A 25,380-nucleotide genomic window follows, 5' to 3' on the forward strand; every position below is an offset into this window, starting at 1 on the left:
CCCATTCAATAATCCCTCAATAAATTACACATTAATTCAAATTAAACCTAGTAATGTAACGACAGTAATGCCACACATTGTAAAGAAGTAAAAGTAAAAAAAAAAAATCATTATAAATTTACTTGAGTGAGAGTAAAATGTACCCACTTTTAGACCTACTCTAAAAGTAAAATTTTCCCCAAAACGTTAATCAAGTAAATATAACAGAGTAAATGTAATGCGTTACTACCCACCTCTGCTTCCACCACTGAGTTATTTGTAGGATGTCGTAAGATTTTATAATTTGGTCTGACCTATCAACACCACCCATGTTTTTGTTATAATCGCTGATGACAGTGGGCTGGAGGGCTACTTCTTTTGTCCAGTCGTCATGATTTTTTACAAACCTAGTATTTCCGGTTGAGCCATTTGCATTTTGGAAATCGAAGAGGCATGTAACTGCATGCGTGTCCTTCCACTGAATTACAAGTGTATTCCGCTCAATCCTACACCACCTCATATCCCCACGAGCTGTCTTGTGTTCCCATCTTTTGATGTCTTTAAATTCTGCAGAAAACAGTTTACGATTCATCCTGCATGTCCCACAGGCATTAGTACCCATTTCTAACAACTTAACCATAAGAGATGGGGATGTGTAAAAGTTTTCAAACCAAACTTTGTGGTCCTGGTCTTTGAATGGCTGCATCAACGATTCAACTACTTTGATGGCCAAGTCAGTGGCATGCCCATCATGACTACCTGTGTAAACATTTAAGTCGAGATTATACCCTGAGTCTGATGTTGCAATTACCCATAATTTAAAAACCCACCGAGTAGGTTGGCCCTTCATGTATTGTTTAAATCCTGACCGAGCTTTAGACTTGACCATACGTTCATCTATTGTGAGATTTTGGTTAGGCAGAAAGAGCTGCGGGCATTTTTGTTTAAGGTGGTCCATAAGATAACTCAACTTCCTAAGGTGATCCTGATTATCCTCTGTGGTAGGGTCTACAACATGTAGAGCTGGTAAAAGAGCCTTGTAGCAGTTACGCGATATAAATCCCCTCGCCCATGAGTCCTGAAGTGACTTGGTTCCCCAATGATGATGGGAATCAGGGAGAATTGAAACTCCATATAAATAAGCAACCCAAGAAATTTGTAAAATTCATTGGGGGTCACCTCCATCCAAGCTCCTTGGTAGCTAGAATATGACAGACAGTTAAGTATGAGCTCCCACCCCTGACGGTTTGTAAAGCTGCATATCTCAGCAAATACAGCGTGAGAAAAAAACTGCATGAAAAAGTCAATTTCTCACAACATCATATTGGAGGTTTACCTCACAGCCTGACACACGCTACCTACCTAGTCAATACTGAATGGACGGCTAGGCTTAAATGGGAGAGGTTTTGGTGCCTATGCATCGATGTAAGAGTACGAGGGATAAGAAACAGAGTCAGGGAAGCGTTTACACTTTCTAGCTGACATGGGACCTGTGCGAGAATAGCTAGCCATACCCAAAATAATAAGAGTAACAGTGTTAGTGTTACTGTGAGTATCAGTCATATGCAAACAAAAAATACATACACATTCATGCATACCCAGTTGATGGTCTTGGCTGGGGATCAGGTTCCATCTCATCCTCCATATCCTCGTGGTCCGGGTGTTCCTGCAGTAGTTCCTGGTCCAGCAGATCTTCCTCCTGTGTGCTTAAGCCCTCATGAGACATGTCCTCCTCTGCTATGAACCTAAGCTCATCAGCAGTCAACTGCCTCCTCCTCTTGAGGGTGCTGTTCTCTACAACAGAAAAAAAATACAACAATTGGTAGCCAGCAGTGTGTTCTTCATAAATCCATACACTGACAATGAGTCACCAATGGCTTGCAGACTAACCAGAATGTCCAACTGCAGACATCCCTCTCACACTTTCCTTGTGAACAGGAAGCTACACACAATCTAAATGCAGTCGCTGCAGTGTGTGGAGTTCTTGCTCTGGACATGTCGAAAACAGAGAGTGAAAGGTTAGTGCAGGCAATTTTAAATAAATAGATAATATAATAGATTATCATTAATAGATAATATAATAGATTCTCATTAATCTGTCAACAAAATGTAATATTTAACCCCAAATACATATATATATATATATATATATATATATATATATATATATATATATATATATATATATATATATATATATATATATTGGACATAGAAAATGGACAATTATTGGCATTATTTTCAGGACATTTTAGCACATTTTACACCCAAATGCTCAGTAGCAAAACTTGGCAGCTGAAGGTTTATTTAATTGTATTTATTTTTTCTGTGTGATGATGGGTAAGGCTATCTGCTACATTATAGACAGATATCTACCATTTTTTATTACATGGGAAAATCAACAAGCTAGATAACTTATCTAACTAGCAGGCCAGTTAAAAAAAAAAAAGTCTGAACAGCGTTTGCTCTCTGCCTCATTACTTTAGGTGGATTTTTCACAAGTGACAAAATAGTAAAAAAGTTATTAATATTTAGCTAAAATTTTACATAGTATTGCTAGCTAATGTTTATTTAGCAATTTTCACAGAAATATGCCTAAAAATAGAGGCTAACTGCCTGTCCGATGAACGGCTTAATTTTTTCCAGAAAAAAATGGAATTACTCCAACAAATAAATGCTTCGTAACTAAAATGTTTTGACTTTCAATAGACAATATTGACAACACATGTTAAATAACTTGTCTTACCTTGAAATATCCTCTCAGTTTTCAATTTGAAGCAGTAAATCCTACACTGGACTTAATCTCCCGTGATGTCCACTCTGGCTCTGCTCAGGCAAATGGAGGATGACGCAGATGATGGTACATATATTATTCACGACCAGTAACCCCTTAACCAATCATATGTGCCTTTATCTTATATTGTCATGAGTATTTGGCAGTTTTCAGAAATAAAATCGGTGATTAGACTGCGAAGATAAAGAAATAGGAAACATGGGAATAATTGTTCCCAAATTTGAACGCTCTGGCAGGAAACGGTTAAAGCAAAAAAGGATAGTCCCCTCAGTATGACCTTCGGAACTTCCACACAGAGTTAAAGCAGACTTTTCCTTGAAAAGTTTCCAACATTGTCATCTTAATCCAGGAAAATTTTACACAGTCACAGTACTCTACCGATTTAACCTTCTAAAATGTACAGAATGCATTTAAATCCACGAAGTAATTCTGAAAATTGCTTTGAACTGTGGTAACTTGTATAACTCACAAATTAATGATTATAACCTGATGTACCTCTTTAAAATGTGGGTAATGTTTTATCCATGTTGTATAACAAGTTAATTAACAAGTATGATTTGTAACCAGGGATCTTCATGTTTTGTTAACTACACATACAATATTAATGAAATAATGTCATGTTTAGTATGTAAACGTTTACTGGCGTATGCGTAGACAGCCGATGACAACGAATGTCATGCCTCTTGTACCATTTGCTTTGTATAAAATATTCCTGGTTTAATATGAAATGTGTTAGTATTAGAGTCGTGCAAATCTGATGGTCTTTTGGAAACCTTTCAAGGAAAAGTCTGCTTTAACTCTGTGTGGAAGTTCAGGTCATGCTGAGGGGCCTTTCTAACCAATGACCATTTTTGATTAAAATTAGGTCGTTTAGAGAGTGTCTTGACCATTTTATTGTCCAAAGACAGGCCTTCATTAGGACTGTTGAGGCTTAGTATGTTAATTTATGATTTTGAAGAATACCAGGATTGCAAAGGTTGGGTTTTTCTAGATTCAAATCAGGTTGCTGAAATTTTTCTGCATGTATAATACTACAACAAACTATACATTCACATGTATATCCCCAGGACATTGTGTATAGGATCATTACTGTCTTGTATAGTGTTTTTGTACTATATTGTTTTATGCATGTCTTATGACAGAACTACCAGATAATGTACAGTGTAAACATGTTTCCTATTGCACCTTTCTCATTGGTCAAGCCAGACTCAAGAGGAGGGACCTTCATCAGAAGATAAAAGACACATCCCGCATCTTACTTTTCCTCTTGCCCCTGACTCTCTCTTCCCTCTGCTGCTAGTCATGCTGATCACAAGGTCGCAGGCCGGCAGGCCTGTACACCTCAAGCCATGTGTAACAACTTCTACCATCAATGAGTCAATGCAAACCACAGTTCATGATAATTTCTTCATTCAACACAAAAGAAATTGGTTGCAACTTCAACACCATCGACTCAAGGAACCATCAAGCCTTTCTCCTGCTACTACATCTGGGTGCTCTCTCAACAGCCAAGGCATTGCAAGTATCGTACCAGTAACTAACTGAACATAGTTTTAGTATAAGTTAAAAATCCCTTTGTAATAAAGGTGCATTTAAATGAACTTGATGATTCTCTCAGAGGGTCAAGATTACTTTTTCCCTAACTGCTTTTCCCCTATTCTGTTTCATTTTAATTTCATTCTTCCCTTCCCCACATATGAGTGATTTGTGTGTATGTTTTTGTTTAGATTACTTATGTGTTCCTATTTTAGTTAAATAAAGCTTTTGTGTACATTCTTGCGAGTTGATCCTGGTCTGCTTGTAAATCAACATGAATGTAATGATTTGATCACAGTTACATTCTTAGAAAGAGTTATTTTTGTGTGGCCACAAAAAATATCCTTTCTGAGAATTGAGACGATCAATACTGAGTGTTCGCTGGACGAACAGATACATTGATTGTAATATTAATTCAGCTACATCAAGTTAATTCTATTAACCGATCCAAATGTTCATAATTATAACAAGTTATGATTATTCATATTTCCCTTTTAAAGATATTTTGACTGTCTTATGTTTTGATAAATAATCTCATCCCTGTTTCTAAAAGATTTCAATTCAAGCTATACCTATATGTGTAATATTATTGTCAATAAGCCATGAGAATAATATTACTCCAATAAGAGAATTAATCATAATTCTTTTATTAAAGCTAATTCCCTATAGTAGAAATTGTGAGCTGATAAAACAAAAAAACAAAAAAAAAAGACGTTGTATTATGATTTTAATGGTGGAGAATTTATTCAGACAAGTAATCTAGTTATTTGTCATTTATCTATATATAACGGTTGTCAAACGTGACTGATTCCATTATAAATTTCCTTACATACTAATGTAGAAATAGGACCATTTTATTTAATTCCAAGCTCACACATAATGTTTCCCTTACAAATAATTGTCATATACATGACAATTTAACCCGTGCAGTGTACACTTATCATACCAAATTTGCTACATATATTGATGTGAGAATTTGGGCACTTTAACTGATTACTGTTTATTTGTGCATTTTGGAACGCGCTGACATTCATATGCATCGATTAAACTGTTTACATTAGTGTTGACCCAGATCACAAATCACTGGTGTTGGTTGCTATTGGGAAGAAAGTTCACGGAAGTTCTAAAAAGACTCTTCCGGGGCAGCTAACCGCACATGCAAAACCTGCTGTTATCATATTGTCAACACAGTACAGCTAAGCTAATAGCATAACACAGCACCGCTAACCTAACCAGTTAGTGAACTTTCACTGAAACCCCTACATATTCTATAAGGGGACCCTTTAGACACCTACCAGTGCATTGGGGGTAGTTACGTGATGGCCTGGTGTGCTGGCTACGAGGCACAGAGTTCTGCCCGTCTCGCACCACCAGTCCACGTAACACAGTTCAGTAGTTGTGGTGTTTTCTATAGGGAACCTTAGTGTCACTTCATCGACACAATGTTGAGTGTGTGACAGAAGGGGTACATTTTGGTTACTAACGTAACTCCTGTTACCCGATGGAGGGAACGAGGCGTTGTGTCCCTCCTGCCACAACTCTGAACTACCTGCTGAAATGGCCGGGACCTTGTCTCGGCTCCTCAGTGCAAAACCTGAATGAGTGGCTGCATTTTCCCTCCTTTTATACCTGTATGTCAGGGGGAGTGGCATGCAAATTCAACTCACCAATTTTCATTGCCCTTTTCTCAGAAGATCAGAGATGAATGGTGCTCCCAAGAGCGACCCCTAGTGTCACTTCATCAACACAATGTCTTGTTCCCTCCATCAGGGAACGGAGGTTACATTAGTAACCAAGATGTTTGCTAATATTAAATCTGTGGAGTGGTTAAAAATGACTTGGGTTTGTGAGAGGAGGTTTGAACTGAAGTTCCTAAAAACAGATTTGATCAACCAGATCACAGTGTTATCCTATGACCTTTAAGTAACCTTTAAGTTACATAAATGTTGACTATTTACTTTGGCATACAGGCCAAAAATATGCTTTACTCAATTACACATACTTGATCAATGCATTGTAAAAGCCTGGTCTGGTTGAACATGCTTAAAGTGCATCTTGCATTACTGTGGCAGGAACGAACTTCAGGGTTCAATGTAGCAGACCAGTTGAATAAAACACATCTGCTCTTTCACTGATGTTTGCCATTGCTCGGCCCACGGCCAGTCTGATGTCTCCCTCGGACCCCGAAAGCTGGATGATGATTTCTCTGATGCATCGGAGAGCATCACTGTGGAGTCTGATACCTTCGGTTCTGCTCGTCCAGTCTGAGCCTGATGCAAAGATATCCGCTATGCTTGCCCGGGCCAGCATGAGCGCGGGGCTGGACTGGAACCCTCCTTCTCCCCCTCACCCCTCATTTATAGATGATTGGTTCCTCGGGTCAGGGCGCAACTCACAGACATGCCCCTCCAGGTTCCTTTCTTCAAGGAGGTGCATGATGAGTTGACAAAGCCGTACAGGGCACCTTTTACTGCCCGAAACCGGCTTCCTCACTCCTAAGCTCTCACTACCCTCGACAGCAGAGCGGCCCTTCATGCTGTCTCCGCCCTGCATGCCATGGCCCTACTGCAAGTCTACTAGGCCAAGGCACATAAAGATCTGCACTTGGGTAGTCCTGATCCTGATGTGCTGCACTCGTGGTCCAGGAATAACATCTGTGGCTGAAAATGGTCGAGATGCAGGACCCCGACACAGCCCAATTTCTCTACGCCCCCATCTCCCAGTTTGATTTATTTGGCGACGCCGTTGAAGACTTTGCCCAGCATTCTTTGGCAGTGAGGAAGCAGCAGGAGGCCATATCACACATCATGCCTCGCTGCCGTTCCAGCACGAGCCCTGCTTCATCTGCTCGCTGAGGGCATCCCCCTGCGGCTTCTACACAACAGGCAGCTCCGCTTCAACCTGGGCCCATCTCTCAGCCCCAGCGTAGAGCTCCCCGAGGGAAGCTGACGCCCCCGTCTCATGAACCACTACTGGGACCCAGAAGGCTCCCAAGCATTCCTGATATGATTAACCAAGGAGCGAGATGGCCAGTTGGTATCTGGACCACTCCATCCCCCGATGGAGGGCCAGGAGGGCAATCTATTGCCGCACACCGCCCGAGCCGCGGTACCCTCATTGCCAGGAAAAAGAGCGGTTTCCTCCTTCCTTCGGTCACCTAACCAGTCATCACCACTTTCTGCTACCAAACATTCAACCCTTAGACAGACCTCTGTTTTCAGACAGGAGTCCCCCTATAGCAGTATACTTGTGCCCTTTCTGCAACTACCCTAGATTGTTGTCAACTTTTGTGTTTACAAAAACAATAAAAACTGATTCCCACTTCCCCAACTACTGTCTCATCCGCATTGTTTTGCTCAATTATTTATGTTCTGTGCAAAGCCTTTCCTACATGTTTTTGTTGACATGTTATCAAGAATTTAATCTCTTGTTGTTAAGAGTGAATTTTTGTGAGAATGTTATTATGGGATCTTAACTGCATTTGGAAATCTTGTTCATGTGATCTGTTATTAATTGTGTAAAATGAGCAACAACACAACAGACAAGGGTTTTTTGTTTTGTTTTTTGTCACACTTGGCCTCAGTGTCAAATTGCTATGTGTATGTTTTCATATCAAGACAAGAAGTACACAGGGAAAACAATGCAATAAAAGTGTGAATCTGTTAGAATGTTGGTTAACATTTCTGTATATCCATGTTAAAGTGCATTGTGGAAGTATGTAGTAATAATTAAATTATGTAACAACAAACATTTTTTATTATAGTTCACAGGCACTTGAGAAGTAAGGCACAGTCTATGTGCATTATGCAAATACCCAAGAATCAGTGTAGCACTACAGGATGTATTCAGGTCACTTAGCAGATTTTAACCACAAACCAAATCTTGAGAGTGGTTGTTGTTCCTTGTATTTAGTCATTTCCTTTTGTTTATTCTTGTTGACGAAAAAAGCTTTATAGAGAGTTCAGATTCTATTTCACATCCAAAATGTTGCTTACAATTGGGTTATGATTGTATATATTCTGGGAATTGGATCTGAAATTCTGTAGATTTAAATTTTAAGAACTATGTTTGCTGCATGAAATGAAACCTAAAATTAAATGTGGCCACATTCACATTTCATCAACTTTCATTTGTGGCAAAATAAAATATAGGAGAGCAGCAACGTATAAGACAAATACTCCAGAAAAATTTAAACTGCCTTGTTTCTCATGAAATATGTGCTTGACTATGACATGTGAAAACATACCATTTTCTTCCCCATGAATTTACTCTCTTAAATGTCCCTGACATGCCAAATGATTTTCAATATGGATGCACATGTTGGCTTTGTGCTCTTGTATGTGTTTCTACAGCATCAGCAATCAATAGAGGTTGTACTTTGTTCAGAAGGCAACCTTGTTGTTTTTTTTATAAAAGGCTAGAGATTACCTCTGCTATGATTTTAAAAATGAGAAATATGAACAGTCTCATATGGAATTGGAAAGAAAATAGCTTTTTTTTTTTTTTTTTTTTGTAGCAGTGTGGGAGATAGCTTTTGTTCCCTCCCATCACCAAGACACCAGAGCATGTTTTATTTCCTATATTTGTGTTCACTCTATTCCTCATTTACCTAAAACCCTGTGAACTGGTCTCCCAACAAACCATAACCAAACAGCCCAGCACATCATTGTAAGGCAAAGAAAATACCATCTCTTTTTAGGCAACAATAAAAAACTTATAATTACTGTATAGTTCATTATTTACCTTACTACTAGAATACATGTGTTTGTTGGAAGGTGTTTAATTTAAGCGTTTGCATTTCTGTAGCAATGTGCTAGTATAAAATCCTATTAAATTGTTTAGTATGTATGCTGTATATATATATATATATATATATATATATATATATATATATATATATATATATGTATGTGTGTGTATATTTAAGCAATATCACACGAGCAAGAGTGCGATATGGCCCTACATCAGCACTGCTGTGATTCATCTATAGGTAATTACAGCAGTACTGATGCAGGGCCATATAGCACGATTGCGAGTGTGAAATTGCTTATATCCAACAGTTCAATGAACAAGTACATTTAAAAAAAATAGGAAAAACCGAGTATGGTCATACAAACGCATTTGTGCATGGAACTACTTTCTTACACGACCGATCAGAATCTGCCATTGCTGGTTCAAAACAAATGATGCGTCCAAGACTTTGTTAGTAATTCAAAAAGTTCACTTCAGAAATAGTATCACGGCATGTGCTGTTTCTAACAAGTTATTGGATAAACAAGGATAGATGGCTGGAGAGAGAGCGCTTGAGCAAACACCTGTTGACACACCCAATCAGAGATGCTGTCAGTTTTAACAGTGGAAAATAGATGTACAAGAGGGGGCATTCCTCTCTATTTTATGGTAGCCGGTCCGCAAGAGTCATTCACTATAGAAACAGCGATGTCCTCCGCCATTTTAAACAGTATGTATCCAATGTGGAAACTCAGATAAAAGGTAAGCACTTGAGTTCTGTAATAAATCAGTCTGTTGTGTCTCTCAGCATGAGCCTTAATCCTGAAGTTGTCTGTTTAAAGCTATTTCCTAGTTTTGGTAATGTACAGTATTAGTAATATGAGCGATCACGGAGTGCAGTTCTATGTAAACAATGACTAACGGATTCACTTTACGTCACCAGCTCATATTACACACAAAAATGATCTTTTTCCACCACCTGCTGGCTAACATATGTAATTTAAAAAATAAAGCCAGTAACTCCTAACAGATACACTTTAGTTTAGAACAGCATGAACGTGGACTGATATACACACAGTGAAGCGTCAGAGTGCTAATGGTGTCACACCAGGGGGACCGGAACTAACTGTGGTATATATATATATATATTGTGTAAATCTTGAGATAATGACTATGATAGTTAAAGGATTGGAAGTTCAAAAATATAGAGGTTTTTCAGTCATCTATGCTATACTAACATATTAACCTTAAAAGTTAATCTTCAGTGACACATTACAAACAAGCATGAAATCATATTCATTACTAAAACATTTCAACTAAAAAGTATCCTTTGGATTTTAATTGATACAATTGCCACCTACAAAACAAAAAGTATTTTGCTTAACAAAAGAAGACTATCCTTGAAATACAACATTTTTATTCGCTCAATGAAGCCACAGACTCAAAAAGAAAAAAGATGTGCAGGAATTAATTATATAACCCTTTTTTATGATTTCACAGTTTGGGTGCAGAGAGAAGGAATAATTCAGATGTAAGGACATTGAATATTGAAAATGATCCCATAATTGACTCACCCTCAAGCCATCATAGTTGTATAAGACTTTCTTCTTTCAGCCAAACACAATCTGAGTTATATTAAAAAATATTCTTGCTCTTCCAAGCTTTATAATAGGACTGAATGGTACCTTAGATTTTGAAGCCCAGAAAAGCGCATCCATCCATCAAAAAAGTAATCTATGTGGCTCCAGGGGGTTATTAAAGGCCTTCTGAATCGGAGTGATGCGTTTTGCATCTTTATAAACTATAACCACTGGCTTTCGTTAATGGCTGACCCCACATTCACTGGCTTTCTCTATCCTCTGCGCTTTCGCATTCGTCACTTCTCACCGGAGCTTACACTACGACTACGTCATACGCCAGAACTTGACTCTCTTGTGAACACATGGACGGCCTTTACCGGAAGCCAGTTATTATAGTTTATAAAGTTGTAAATATGGATATTTTTCTAACAAAATTGCATCTTGCAAAAAATGGCCTTTATTAACCCCCTGGAGCTGTATGGATTACTTTTTTGATAGATGGATGTACTTTTTTGGGCTTGAAAATCTAAGGTACCATTCATTCCGATTATGAAGCTTGGAAGAGCCAGGATATTTTTTAATATAACTCTGATTGTGTTTGGCTAAAAGAAGAAAGTCATATCTATAATGGCTTGAGGGTGAGTAAATTATGGGATCATTTAAATTTTTGGGTGAACTAACCCTTTATGCAAGCAATAGTTCCTATTGCTGTTGAGTGGATCAAATTCCCTGTTGAGTAAATACAATTTAAGCTTTCCAACATGTTAGATGTGCTAATATAATATTCTGCAGAAACTTGAAGGTCTAGAAAAATCAATTAATCACACTTAAACCATCTGACAGTATGAAAAGGTGGATGAGCATAAAAGACCACGCTAACCTTGAAAGGACAGAGAAACTGTGCTTTCTATAACCACTGACCAGCAAAGAAAAGTTTGAAAAATGTCTTCACTTACCAGAAATAATAGAAGCAAGTCTGAACTCATCAGAGAGATGCATTGGCTCATATGGGGACGTCTCATACAATTCTTCTCCTTTAAAATAACAAAATACATACAGGGAAATATTAGATATAGAAAATGGTTTACCAAACATATAAATATATTTTAAGTGAAATGTAAAGATTTAAACCAGGGGTGCCCAATACGTCGATCGCGATCTACCAGTCGATCGCAAAGGCAATGCTGGTAGATCGCACAAAATTTAAATATATTTTCGTTAAATTTTAATACAAATAAATATAATGTCTTTCCTTCTTTTAGTTTCTGTCTGACTTGCACTTGATACTACTTTACATTTACATTTATGCATTTGGCAGACGCTTTTATCCAAAGCGACTTACAGTGCACTTATTACAGGGACAATCCCCCCCGGAGCAACCTGGAGTTAAGTGCTTTGCTCAAGGGCCCAACAGTGGCATCTTGGTGGTGCTGGGGCTTGAACCCCACACCTTCTGGTCAGTAACCCTTAGCCTCAACCACTGAGCTACCACTGGCACTTTTGCGATACTACTGCCCGGATTAGGCAAAACTGAATGGAATCAGACAGTTTTGCCTAATCAGGGCAGTAGTATTGCAATTTTGCGCTCTGTTCTCAGAAGTCCTTGGAAGGCGCGTATGCGCAAACCTAGTTGTCATAGCAACTGAATAAACAAAACCTCGCCTGGTCAATATTTACTCGTCATCAGAATAATGTAAATGCCCTGGCTATTGTAATCTACTGTGCTGTAGGTGTTTTGGGTTTAGTTTTAAAACTGAATGATATCAACATTGAACATTATTATATATATATATGTTTTATTAATTAGAAGATTAATTCCATGTAGGGATACATGCAGTAGTCCAACAAGCATTTTCGTTTTTTAAATGAAACTGTGTTTTTTTAGTTGGTAGATCTTATTGAGTTGGTCATTTAAAAGTAGATCATCACACAAAAAAAAAGTGTTGGCCCCCCTGATTTAAACACTTAATATGTTGTAATTTTTTGACTGCAAGACAGGTCAGATATCAAGAGATCATAGTTTTTTTTTTTTGTTCTTTTGACACCCCTAGATGTTCACATTGGGAATTAAACATCAAACCTACGTAACGTTTTGTGAAGAATATTTTTGTTTTATTTAATGTTTATGTAAGTTTTCATCTCTCCTCTCTTGCAATGTACATACAGTGTGTTCACCTGTAGTTTGTATTTGTGTTGTATCTTTATAGGCAGTTTCTTTTCTCCTGGTCGCCTTTAGCTTCCTCACTGAATATATTCATATTGTAACCAATATTTTTGTTAAAGCTGCTTTTGAACAATATTTATTGTGAAAAGTGCTATTCACATACTGTATATTTGAATTGAAGATCTTTCTTTCTTTAGATTTATGCTGAACATCTTACACCCTGTCTACAATGCGTCACGTCAAAAGCAATAGAACCATTTAAATGGACGTGCCCGGTGTAGACAGGGTGTAACGGTGTAACTTTCTTCCAACAGTGAGTAGAAAAAAGATACGCCACTTTAGGAAATAGAAAAATTACTGAAAAATGAAAATTCTCTCATCATTTAATCGCTGTCATGCCATCCCAGATGTGTAACTTTATTTTATCTGCAGAACACAAACGAAGATGTTTAGAAGAAGATTTCAACTCTGTAGGTCCACACAATATGATAAGTGTGGGTAAGAAACAGATCAATATTTAAGTCCTTTTTTTTTTTTGCTATCAATCTCTACTTTAACTTAAACATTCTTCTTTTGTTTTTGGCGATTTGCATTCTTCAGGGAAGAGATATTATAGTAAAAAAGTACTTAAAAATGTATCTGTTTTTCACCCACACCTATCAAATCGCTTCTGAAGTTATAGAATTAACCACTGTAGTCTTATGGATTACTGTTATGCAGCCTTCATGTACTTTTGGAGTCTCAAAGTTTTGGACTCTATTCACTTGCATTGTATGGACCTACAGAGCTCAAATATTATTCTAAAAATCTTTGTTTGTTTTCTGCAGAAGAAGAAATAAAGTCATACAAATTTTGGATGGTATGGTGGTGAGTAAATTATGATAGAATTTTAATTTTGGGTGAACTATCCCTTTAAAATAAATAAATACTGTATTTTCAAGATAATTTTATTTATATACATAATTTTATTTATTTTTTTAATACAAAAGTAAATTATTTAAATACAAAATAATATGTTGTCTTACTATTTTTCTTGCACACACTATGAATGAACTGTATAGCTCCATTTATATTTTTGAAAGATGGTACCCCGCAAAATAATTGCCATATTTTAGGGTTCTTGTCATCAAAGTTTGAAAACCCCTGCTTTAAAATATACCATCAAACACTCAGACTCTCACAAACTCCAACACTTATTCAAGTGTACACCCTCTCTCAAGAATTATAGCTCCGCAGTCTTTTGCCCAGATTTGTACTGGCAAACAATCACAAATTAGCTCCCTTGTGCTGAATCCCATTGGCTGTGTCCAGAAAATCTGCTGTTTTCTAATCCAGGCCTTGAGATGTAGCCTACAGAGCAGTGCAAGCAATCTGCTAACTGGTCCCAGCAGAGTTGCAGCTATAACAATTAAATCTATGTGTAAAGGAATCCGGTTCTAGGGGTGGGAAAGGAGGAATTGGGAATGCTGAACTTCAACTCAATAAGGTATTTATTTACTCAATAAAGTAGTCTTCACAACACTCTCATGCCACACGCATGTCTCTCTCTCTCTCTCTCTCTCTCTCTCTCTCTCTCTCTCTCCTCTACTGGCATCTGGCTGACTTTTAGCTCCGTCCACACTCTCACTGCAATGACAAACAGCTGTTAGAGACAATCATTGACAGGTGAGGATCCTTACCGTTCTCATCTGCCGATCTCCCTTTCCATTCACAAGCCGGCGCTCGACCACAACCCCACACCATCACCGTCTAGCTCAGGCCAGGGAACTATCTGACCTGCCCAGTACCCCCCAATTCCTACAGAGGAAGCCCACAACAGGCATCTGCACCCCCGGCCTGAGGATCACCTTACACTTAAAGGGCTGAAGAGTCAGATTGGTTATCCGGGCATTGGTATCCTTCATGCGATGGAGCCACTGGAGCGGGGCGTGGTCCGAACAGAGGGTCCAAGGAGGTAATGTGATATTGTGCTCTATGAGGTTAGTACGACCGGGAAGAGGCAAGAACACATCAGAGAATTCTCTTTGCAACTGGGCCATGTCCGTGACTTGCAACGGTGAGAGGTGGTCTCCGCAAGTAACCGGGACACCTCGATTGGCTTTTAAATTCACCTCCAGCCCAAGCTCCTCCCTCTCCGGATCCACCCTCACCAAAAATGCATGGACCGCCTCTCTCCACAGTTTTAAGAGGTTGTGGTGGTAAGTTTGCCATGATCCGCCCCTATCCGTTCATTTAACCTCATAACTGACTTCCCGATTTAATTTGTAAAAATAGTTCAGAATATCAATGTTGTTTCTGTATTTTGGATCAAATAAATCCAGTCTTGGTGAGCAGAAGAGACTTCTTTTAACGGTAGTGTAGGTCTAAAATTAAGTAAAGTCTTTATGTAAAGAAAATATATAGTCAGATTTCTTCTTTTAACTTAAAACTTGATTTTGATCATTTCTCAAAATTACAAACATGTACACACATGTTGCTCACATATTATTGTAGCCCAGTTTGTGCTGAAAACAGTGTTATCAGACTTTAGCCATTAATATGTTTTTAAGCAACTGAAAAAAGCACAAATGTCAAGGCATGTCAAAACTTGCCCAAAATAGGCCGAAAATACCCTCAGACCCCAGAGGGTTAATATAACAAAATTCTCAGTTAACATCAACTTCTCTATATCTTCACAACATATAGAGAATCAAAACAAAACAATAAAACACACAATAAGGCATGCCAGTTTCTGCACTTATGTGTCATTCTCTCTCAGCTCTCTGGTGTGTTTTGGCTTCTTTTGATGTCTCTACCTGCTATCAATGTAACAAGAAACAGCAGTTAGACATCACCTTGACAAGCCACTTCCGAGCATCTTCAGGCACAAACTTATGAATCATATGTTCCAGTGTTTTATTAAACCATTCAACCAAGATGTCCATTTGCTGGTGGTTCACACTTGTCCGAATCAATTTAATTCCCAATAATCCATTCAATTCGCATAGTTTACATGGCATAAAAGTAGTGCCTAGATGAGTGAGGATTTCTTTTGGAATCCCCACACAGGACATAATTCTGAATAGTGCCTCTGCAGCACAATGTGCTGAAATGTTGCGTAGATGCACTGCTTCCGGATATCACGTTACATAGTCCACCAGAACCAACAAAAAGCAATATCCACGTGTCATCCGCTCTAATGGCCTGACAAGGTCAATACAAATTATTTAGAAGAGGACCTTGATCAAAGGAAGTGGGCGAATGACACTCTTGGGGTGGCCGGCGGATTCACCAGCTGACATTCATAGCATGCTGTACACCAGTGAACATCCCCATGAATGCCCGGCCAATAAAAATGGGCCATTAAACAGTTTAGTATTTTTTCTCTCCCTAAGTGACCAGCCATCGGATTTTGATGAGCCATCTGGATTAACATTTCCCGACGGCTCTTCAGAATCAACAATTGGGTTGTATCCCCTTTTGTCTGAGCATCCCGTGGCACTCAATACAACCGATCATTTAGTATAGAAAAATACGGATATGAGAGTGTGATGTCTGGCTGAAGAATCACTTACTTGGTCGAAAGCGTGCCTAAAGGTCTCGTCTCGTGTTTGCTCCAGAGGGAAATCCCCAGTGGGGAATCCTGTAAGGGCTGGTGAAGCCGAAACTTTCCCCTCCCTAACGTCACCCTGACACAGAGCTGACATAGACAGTTTGACGCCTGTTTGTTACAGGACCCATCCACAGAAATATCCCTTAATAACGTGGTAAACACTGGCCAATTTGTACCCAGGATTAGTGGATAGGCGAGGCAGGAACAAACCACCACCCTGACACTATTCTTTTGCCCCCAAAATGGAATCGATACCAAATAATTGTGGATATCCCTATGCACACACCTTACCTTCACCTTGTGACTCACACACAAAGCCTCGTCTTGAACCAGGCATTGATGGATGAAGGTTTGTTTACAACCCGAATCCACCAAGGACTGGAATGTACCCCCCTTGATACTCACAGGTATGCAGTACATCCTAGCTCAGTCGGGGTGGCTTGTGGCACGCCGGGGAGCCGGACCACGGTCCCCCCTCCATCAGCGGGCATTGGCCCTGAAAATGCCCAGGCTCCCCGCAGCACCAGCAAACTGGCCCAGACTCCACGGTCACACATGAGAAGGTGGATCTGTATTAGCCTCTTGTTCAGATAGCCCGAAGAATGCCTCCGGCTCATCCTGGGGTCCCATCTTTGCCAGCTGCAGATGAGACGCCATTGCTGCCTCCGGGTCCGTGGCTGATAATCGATCCTGGGCCACCACGCTCCGCCACTCCAGCCGGTCCTCCGCTTGGGCTGGAGGACTTCATGGTATTGCTGTTCCTTAGCCAGGAGGGCTTGGTGGTGAGTTTTTTTGAATCTCCACAAGGGCACGGATGACCAATGTAAAGGAATCGGTTTCTTGGGGTGGAAAAGGAGGAATTTAGAATGGTGAACTTCAACTCAATAAGGTATTTATTTTCTGTTAAATAAAAAAACACTCTATTTGCAACACTCTCATGCCACACAGGGTCAGCAGGTGTGTGTTCAGTACTCTCTCTCATTTACTGGTGTCTGGCTTGCTTTTAACTCCACACTCCACACTCATTGCAATGACAAACAGCTGTTAGAGACAATCATTGACATGAGATGTTCCTTACCATTCTTATCTCCCAATCTCGCTCTCCATTGTGAACCTCCATCTGCACAATTTGTATGGTGCTATGTCTCATTTTGCAGGCTGGTTCTGAGTGCTTGGTTGTGAAGGATGCAACAGACTACCAAGATCTGGCATTCTTTACAGGGACTGTACAGCATTATTTCACCACAGCAATCATGAACACAGAGTGACTTCAAAAGAGAGTTGTTTTTAGTTGTAAATTATGTAATATAGTCAACAGCAATGCACATTTTATTAACCCTACCCAATAACACAAACACAAACCCCAACCCTAAACCTAATCATCAGTGAAATACACATTTTCTTTTAGACTTACTGGTTTCAATGGGACCAGAACCTGTGTCTCAGAGGCTGCTCATGAAACAAGCAATCAGTTGTGCCACATGAAAAAATTGATTTACAAAATCATAGATTACAAAAAAATCTACAGTTGCCGCAAACTTTCTGTGAACTTGTCTCAAATTCATCACTGTGGCATGGGGGGTGTGGTTGTGTGTCGGTCTGCGGGAGAGAGAGAGAGCGGTAAGGCTTGTCACCTGGTTTGTAATTACCTCTAACACCTGTGTCTTGTTATAGTGATACGGAGAGAGACATTTAAGGAACGCCAAGTGTCGAGAGAGGGAGAGAGAGTGTCCAGAAAGCACGACAGCCAGAGTGTGCAGCTTATATAATTTATATTATAGCGGCGGTTACCGTCGTGTGTACGAAAAACAAGTGCCAATTAAAGTACCAGACCATGAACCTGCTTCATTGTCTTCTGACTCCTCCATCACCCCAACCAAACCAGGTCACAGTCGTACAATCACTTAGTATATTCACATGCAAATGAGCTATGCAGCAACCTCTCCATTGTCACCAAAGGTTTGCTGCATGTTCACCACTTCCTGTCACGGTTCATAAATCCTGTCTCTTCCTCGTCTCGTGCTCTGTTGTTTACGTGTGTGTGTGTGTGTGTGTGTGTGTGTGTGGATGGGTGTGGGCGTGACTGCTCATTACGTGTTCAGCGATCAGCTGTAATCACTTCCCTTCACCAGCTGCTACCCATTTCATTACCCTTAAATACTCACCACTTTCTCATCTCTTTGTCAGATCGTTGTTTTGTGATGTCCGGTTGTGTTGATCCCTCTAAGCTCCAGTCCTGTGCCTTCGTTGTTCGTGTTCGTGTTCGTGTGGATGTTATGTGGATTCGTCGTGTTTGTTCAGCACTCCTCACCACGCTTCTCACTGGATTCATCTGACCATTGGAGTTCCTGCGCCACTAAACCGTCACCTTGGACTTTCTTGTTTTCAACTATACAGTTAATAAACTGAGTTTTACTTGCACTTGCTTCCGAGCTTCATTCGTTACAGAACGATCTGACCCAAGATGGAAGCAGCGAGTAACAGTTCAGAGAGTCTGGAGGAATTCGTAAACAACAGCAGACTTCGTATGGAGAACCAAGAGAAGAATCTCAATGACACAGCTCGCGCTGTTCAGGCTTTAGTGGCGCAGGTGTCCGGACTCACCCAGCAAATCCAACTTCTGCGAGCTCCCACAGCGTCGTCCGCACCGCCGATTCCCCAACCACCACCAGCGGACTCCTCCCACTCGGAGCCCCGCCTACCGGTTCTAGAGCCGTATTCAGGTGAACCCAGTTTTTGTCGAGCTTTCCTAACACAATGCTCAATGCATTTTTCTCTCCAGCCCAGAACATTCCAGGATGAGAGAACCAAGGTCACCTTTGTCCTGACACTACTGACTGGGAGAGCGGCGCTATGGGGAACAGCGGTGTGGGAGAACTAGGACGAATGCTGCGCCTCGTTCCAAGCCCTGTCTGCCGAGATGAAGCAAGTTTTTGAACGTGCCGCTGCCGGTAGAGAAGCAGCCAGAGTGCTGGCCGATTTGTGTCAGGGAGAGAGATCCGTATCGGACTTCTCTATCGAGTTCCGGACCCTAGCGGTGGAGAGCCATTGGAACGAGGAGGCGCAGTGGGACATGTTCCTGCATGGGCTGTCTGACCGCGTCCAAAGTGAGATATATGCCATGGATCTTCCCACCAAGCTCAATGACCTCATCGCACTAGCGTTGAGTGGACGCAAGGCTGTCCAGAGTGGAATAGCGAGCACAGACCAACCGTCCTTCGGGAGGACTTGGAGGCCAACCGCGTGGTCAGCCCCATCTGCGATCCCGAGCCCATGCAGGTGGGTCGAGCCCAGCTTTCCCGGGAGGAGAAGGAAAGGCGGAGATCCCAGGGCCTCTGCATGTACTGTGGAGGAGCTGGACACTTCAACACAACTGTCCTTTAAAAGGTCCAGCCCGATAGTAAGTATGAGGCTACTATCGGGTGGTATCTCCGCTGAGAAGACCTCATCGACATCTACTCTCCTTCCGGTAAGACTCCAATGGTCCACCCACCGTCACAACTGTCGATCACTCCTGGATTCTGGGGCGGAAGGTAACTTCATGGACTACATGTTTGCACGCAACCACCAAGTTCCCCTCCGGTCCCTCACACATCAGATTGCTGTACACGCCCTCAATGGCCAGGAACTTCCCACCATTTCACTAGCCACTGAAGACATCACCCTCATCACGTCAGGCAATCACACCGAAACCATCTCCTTCTACATCCTGGACACTCCTCTCGCCCCCATCGTCCTTGGTCATCCCTGGCTCACCCGTCACAACCCTAAAGTGGACTGGCAATTGAAGTCTGTGTCTGCGTGGAGCACTCAATGTCATAAGTCTTGTCTAATGTCTGCCTGTCCGTCTGTTTCTATCCTTGTGTTTCAGGAGGAGACCGTGGATTTATCTAACGTGCCCGCGGAGTACCTGGACCTGAAGGAGGTGTTCAGTAAGTCTCGGGCTGCTTCTCTCCCTCCACATCGTCCCTATGACTGTGCCATAGAGTTATTGCCAGGTACGTCTCTGCCTAATGGCAAGTTATATTCACTCTCGGTTCCAGAGAGGGAGGCTATGGAGAAATATGTTTCTGATGCTCTAGCAACAGGGTTCATCCGCCCTTCCTCTTCTCCAGCGGGGGCAGGATTCTTTTTTGTGGGGAAGAGGGATGGATCTCTGCGACCTTGTATTGATTATCGGGGGCTGAACAGCATCACGGTAAAGAATACTTATCCTTTGCCGTTGATGTCTTCGGCTTTCGAGAGGTTGCAGGGAGCATCTATCTTCACGAAATTGGATTTACGCAATGCTTATCATTTGGTCCGCATCAGGGAGGGGGATGAATGGAAGACCGCTTTTAACACCCCCAGGGGGCACTTTGAATACTTGGTCATGCCGTTCGGCCTGTCCAACTCCCCAGCGGTCTTCCAGGCACTTGTTAATGACATGCTGCGAGACATGGTCGACCAGTTCATATATGTCTACCTGGATGACATATTGATTTTTTCTTCTTCTCTCCAGGAACACGTGCAGCACGTCCGGCAAGTGCTTCAGAGGTTGCTAGAGAATGGGCTTTTTGTCAAGGCGGAGAAATGCGCTTTTCATGCACAGTCTGTTCCTTTCCTAGGGTACATCGTGTCGGTTGAGGGAATGCGCATGGATCCTGAGAAGATCAAGGCTGTGGTGGATTGGCCAAGTCCAGATTCCCGTAAGGCTCTACTGAGGTGTCTGGGGTTCGGCAATTTCTACCGGCGTTTCATTCGCAATTTCAGTCAACTAGCCGCGCTTCTGACCGCCTTGACCTCTCCCAGAACGACGTTCAGGTGGTCAGACGCAGCCGAGGCTGCATTCTCCAAACTAAAAGGCTGCTTCGTTTCAGCTCCCATCCTGATATCCCCTGATCCGTCACGTCAGTTCGTGGTAGAGGTCGATGCGTCAGAGGTGGGGGTAGGCGCAGTGTTATCCCAGCGTTCTCCTTCAGACGATAAGATGCATCCTTGCGCATTTTTTTCTCATCGCTTGTCCTCGGCCGAACGTAATTATGACATTGGTAACAGAGAGCTGTTGGCAGTCAAGTTAGCCTTGGAGGAATGGCGCCACTGGTTGGAGGGTTCGGGGGTACCCTTTATCGTCTGGACCGATCACAAGAACTTGGAATACATTCGCACAGCTAAAAGACTAAACTCCAGGCAGGCTCGGTGGGCTCTTTTTTTTGGTCGTTTTGATTTTACTCTCTCGTACCGCCCAGGGTTCCAAGAACATCAAACCCGATTCTTTATCGCGTATATTTGATCGCTCCGAACGCCTGTCCACTCCTGAGTGCATTGTACCAGAAACTCTATTAATCTCGTTACTCATATGGGAGATCGAATCGAAGGTCAAGACGGCCTTAGAAGGGGTAACGCCCCCGGCTCGGTGCCCACCGAATCGTTTGTTTGTGCCGGAGGGGTTACGGTCCAGCGTTATTCAGTGGGGACATTGTTCCAATGTGGCTTGTCATCCGGGAGTTAATCGAACTAAGTTTTTAGTCAAGCAACGATTCTGGTGGCCTCAGATGGCTCGCGACGTTCATAGTTTTGTCTTGGCGTGCTCAGTTTGTGCCACTGGTAAGACTTCCAATTGACCCCCAAACGGGTTACTTCAACCGCTGCCGGTGCCTTCGAGACCCTGGTCCCATATCGCTCTAGATTTTATTACCGCCCTCCCACCCTCCCAGGGGTACACGGTAGTTTTAACCGTGGTGGACTGATTCTCGAAGGCGGCTCATTTCATTCCCTTGCCCAAATTACCCTCAGCCAAGGAGACAGCGGTGATCGTCATTGACCACGTCTTTCGATTACATGGCCTCCCGACAGACGTGGTTTCTGACAGAGGACCCCAATTTGTGTCCAAATTTTGGCGAGAGTTTTGTAAACTACTGGGAGCGACTGTCAGTTTGTCCTCAGGGTTTCATCCCCAGAGCAATGGTCAATCTGAGCGAGCCAACCAGGACTTGGAGAGAATGTTACGATGTTTGGTATCCAAGAATCCTTCCTCGTGGAGTCAACATCTCTCTATGGTGGAGTACGCCCACAACACGTTGCCAGGGTCATCCACGGGCCTATCTCCGTTTGAGTGTAGTGTAGGTTACCAGCCACCAATTTTTCCTAGTCTGGAATCCGAGGTCGCTGTCCCCTCCGCTCACGCCTTCGTCCAGAGGTGTCACCGCACTTGGACTAAGGCCCGTGAGACTCTACTCCAAGTGGGGTCGCGCACCAAGGCCAAAGCCGATCGCCACCGGTCTAGGCCTCCCATATATGTCGCTGGTCAAAAAGTGTGGTTTTCTACTAAGAACATTCCTCTCTGCTCCGTATCTAATAAACTTGCACCCAAATTCATCGACCCATTCACTGTCGCCAAGATTGTTAGTCCGGTGGCAGTCCGCCTCAACCTTCCTCCGGCGTACAGGAGAATTCACCCCGTCTTTCATGTATCCAAAATAAAACCCGTTTTTTATTCCTGCATTAATCTGCCGGTTCCGTTTCCCCCAACCCCCCCCTAGCGACTCGTAGATGGGGAACCTACTTATTCGGTCAATCGCATTCTGGACTCAAGATGGAGGGGATGCGGATTTCAGTACCTGGTGGACTGGGAAGGTTACGGTCCAGAGGAGAGAAGTTAGGTACCGGCCAGGGACATTCTGGATCACTCCCTTATCGATGATTACAATCGGCAGGTAAGGGAGCCTGGGAACGCCAGGAGGCGTCCCTGGGGGGGGTACTGTCACGGTTCATAAATCCTGTCTCTTCCTCGTCTCGTGCTCTGTTGTTTGCATGTGTGTGTGTGTGTGTGTGGATGGCTGCGGGCGTGCACGTGTTCAGCGTTACGTGTTCAGCGATCAGCTGTAATCACTTCCCTTCACCAGCTGCTACCCATTTCATTACCCTTAAATACTCACCACTTTCTCATCTCTTTGTCAGATCGTTGTTTTGTGATGTCCGGTTGTGTTGATCCCTCTAAGCTCCAGTCCTGTGCCTTCGTTGTTCCTGTTCGTGTTCGTGTGGATGTTATGTGGATTCGTCATGTTTGTTCAGCACTCCTAACCACGCTTCTCACCGGATTCATCTGACCATTGGAGTTCCTGCGCCACTAAACCGTCACCTTGGACTTTCTTGTTTTCAACTTTACAGTTAATAAACTGAGTTTTACTTGCACTTGCTTCCGAGCTTCATTCGTTACTCTACCGGTAACGAGCTGCAAATTTCTGGCAAACTTTTGCTGTGAATAGCATTTGAAAATAACAAGTAACAAATTTGCAGCAAGTTTTCAGCAAGATTGCGGCAAGTTTACCAGAACTCTGGATTTGTTTGTAAGAGAAGGTAAACATTTGAATTGATCCAAAAATATCTGATGGGTGATGGTACTCATTAGTTATTTGGCAGAATTGGGTCGATATCAGGGTACCAGTACATTCAGTAGCAACATGTCAGTTTCCTCCTGTGATTATGTTGGCTTTCCGCAGTAATAGCGCAATTTTAATTGTGCCAGGCAGATAGTGCTCACTTCTGTCAATAAGTGGTATCTATAATAAGCCTAATTTACATAGAAGGGATGTATGTTTGCTCTGAAAGGAAAACTAATGACTTTATTTAAATTTGTAAGGTACAGCACTATACCAGCGCAGATATTAATGCACCTGGTTGTAATGGATTGCATGTGGTTAATGAGCTGTCATCTCCCCACTTTCGCGAACAATAAAATGGCCAAAAAAAATTAAAGGAGTGTCACCATCATTTTACAGACATGTACTTCAGCATCCATAGTATTATTTAAAGCAGGGGTGGGGAACCTTTTTTCCGTTAAGGGCCATTTGAGTATTTATGAAATTATTCGTGGGCCATACACTTGCTTGCAATTTCTGATTGTGGGTTGAAATTAATGTGAGCTTACGCACCAAAAAAACACTAAAAGGTCTGTCTATTATACAATGTTTTGTGTTATCAATAAAAAATATTTTTAAACAATATTTGAAAGGATTTTTTTTTTTTTTTCAGGTGAATTGAATAACGGCCATTTTTTGCTTTTCAAATTATTTCTGAAATGGCTTCGTGGGCCAGATAAATGGTCTCACGGGCCTTATATGGCCCTGAGGCCTGACTTTCCCCACCCCTGATTTAATGGGATAGTTCAACAAAAATTTGCCAATTTCTTATTGGCCTTTTCTCAAGTTCAGAGGTAATCAAGGCCTTCAAAGAAGTCTCCTAGTTTCGCTTCACTCGACACAATGTCTCGTTCCCTCCATCAGGGAACGGATGTTTCAACAGTAACCTAGATGTTTCTGGTGCTTTCTGCTGTCCATGTAAACAAAGTCATTGACAGGTGGACTCAATGATGCTCTGACTGACTTAACCATCAACTTTGACTTGTAGAGGGATAGTTCACACATAAATGTAACAATTACAACAGTAAACTAGATGTTTCCTGTCTGTCGCTCATTTCGACGTGGTGCGAGTGAAATGACAATAGGGGTCCCTATGCAATCGCGCCATGTGCTGAACCGTATACATGCGCAGCTAATGCAGTTGCGTGCCAAAGTGGCAGGCCGCGCCAGCCACGTCTTTTCTCTCTCTATGTTTCTTGCATAGATTAAAGCGGCTGGGGCAATCTTAACGCTATCACATGCATCAGGGACAGCGTTCTTTTCCAACTCCTATTTTTCAGGAGGAAAAGACCCCGCAGAGACCACCAAAGAGTGGGGAAATACATCACATGGGTTTTCATGGCGCGGTGGAAGATCCTACCTGCGACTGCCCAAGGGAGAAGCAGGTCTGTCCATAGGGGGACCGTACCATGGAAAATACACAGGAGTATTAATCCATTTACATTTACATTTATGCATTTGGCAGAGGCTTTTATCCAAAGCGACTTACAGTGCGCTTATTACAGGGACAATCCCCCCGGAGCAACCTGGAGTTAAGTGCCTTGCTCAAGGACACAATGGTGGTGGCCGTGGGGTTTGAACCAACGACCTTCTGATTAACAGCC

At 42.0% G+C, this 25,380-nt stretch overlaps 1 protein-coding gene across 1 annotated transcript in view; it reads right to left on the minus strand.

Annotated features, from left to right (window-relative positions):
* Positions 1–25,380, minus strand: part of LOC127635842 (GDNF family receptor alpha-2-like) — a 147,177-nt gene that overhangs the window by 89,891 nt on the left and 31,906 nt on the right. Inside the window, exon 3 of the mRNA XM_052116089.1 lies at positions 11,577–11,654. Within this exon, the coding sequence (XP_051972049.1) occupies positions 11,577–11,654 (78 nt within the window). The remainder of the gene's footprint in view (positions 1–11,576; positions 11,655–25,380) is intronic.

The sequence above is a fragment of the Xyrauchen texanus genome, chromosome 43 (assembly GCF_025860055.1).
Source record: "Xyrauchen texanus isolate HMW12.3.18 chromosome 43, RBS_HiC_50CHRs, whole genome shotgun sequence".
In the NCBI taxonomy this organism is placed as follows: Eukaryota; Metazoa; Chordata; class Actinopteri; order Cypriniformes; family Catostomidae; genus Xyrauchen; species Xyrauchen texanus.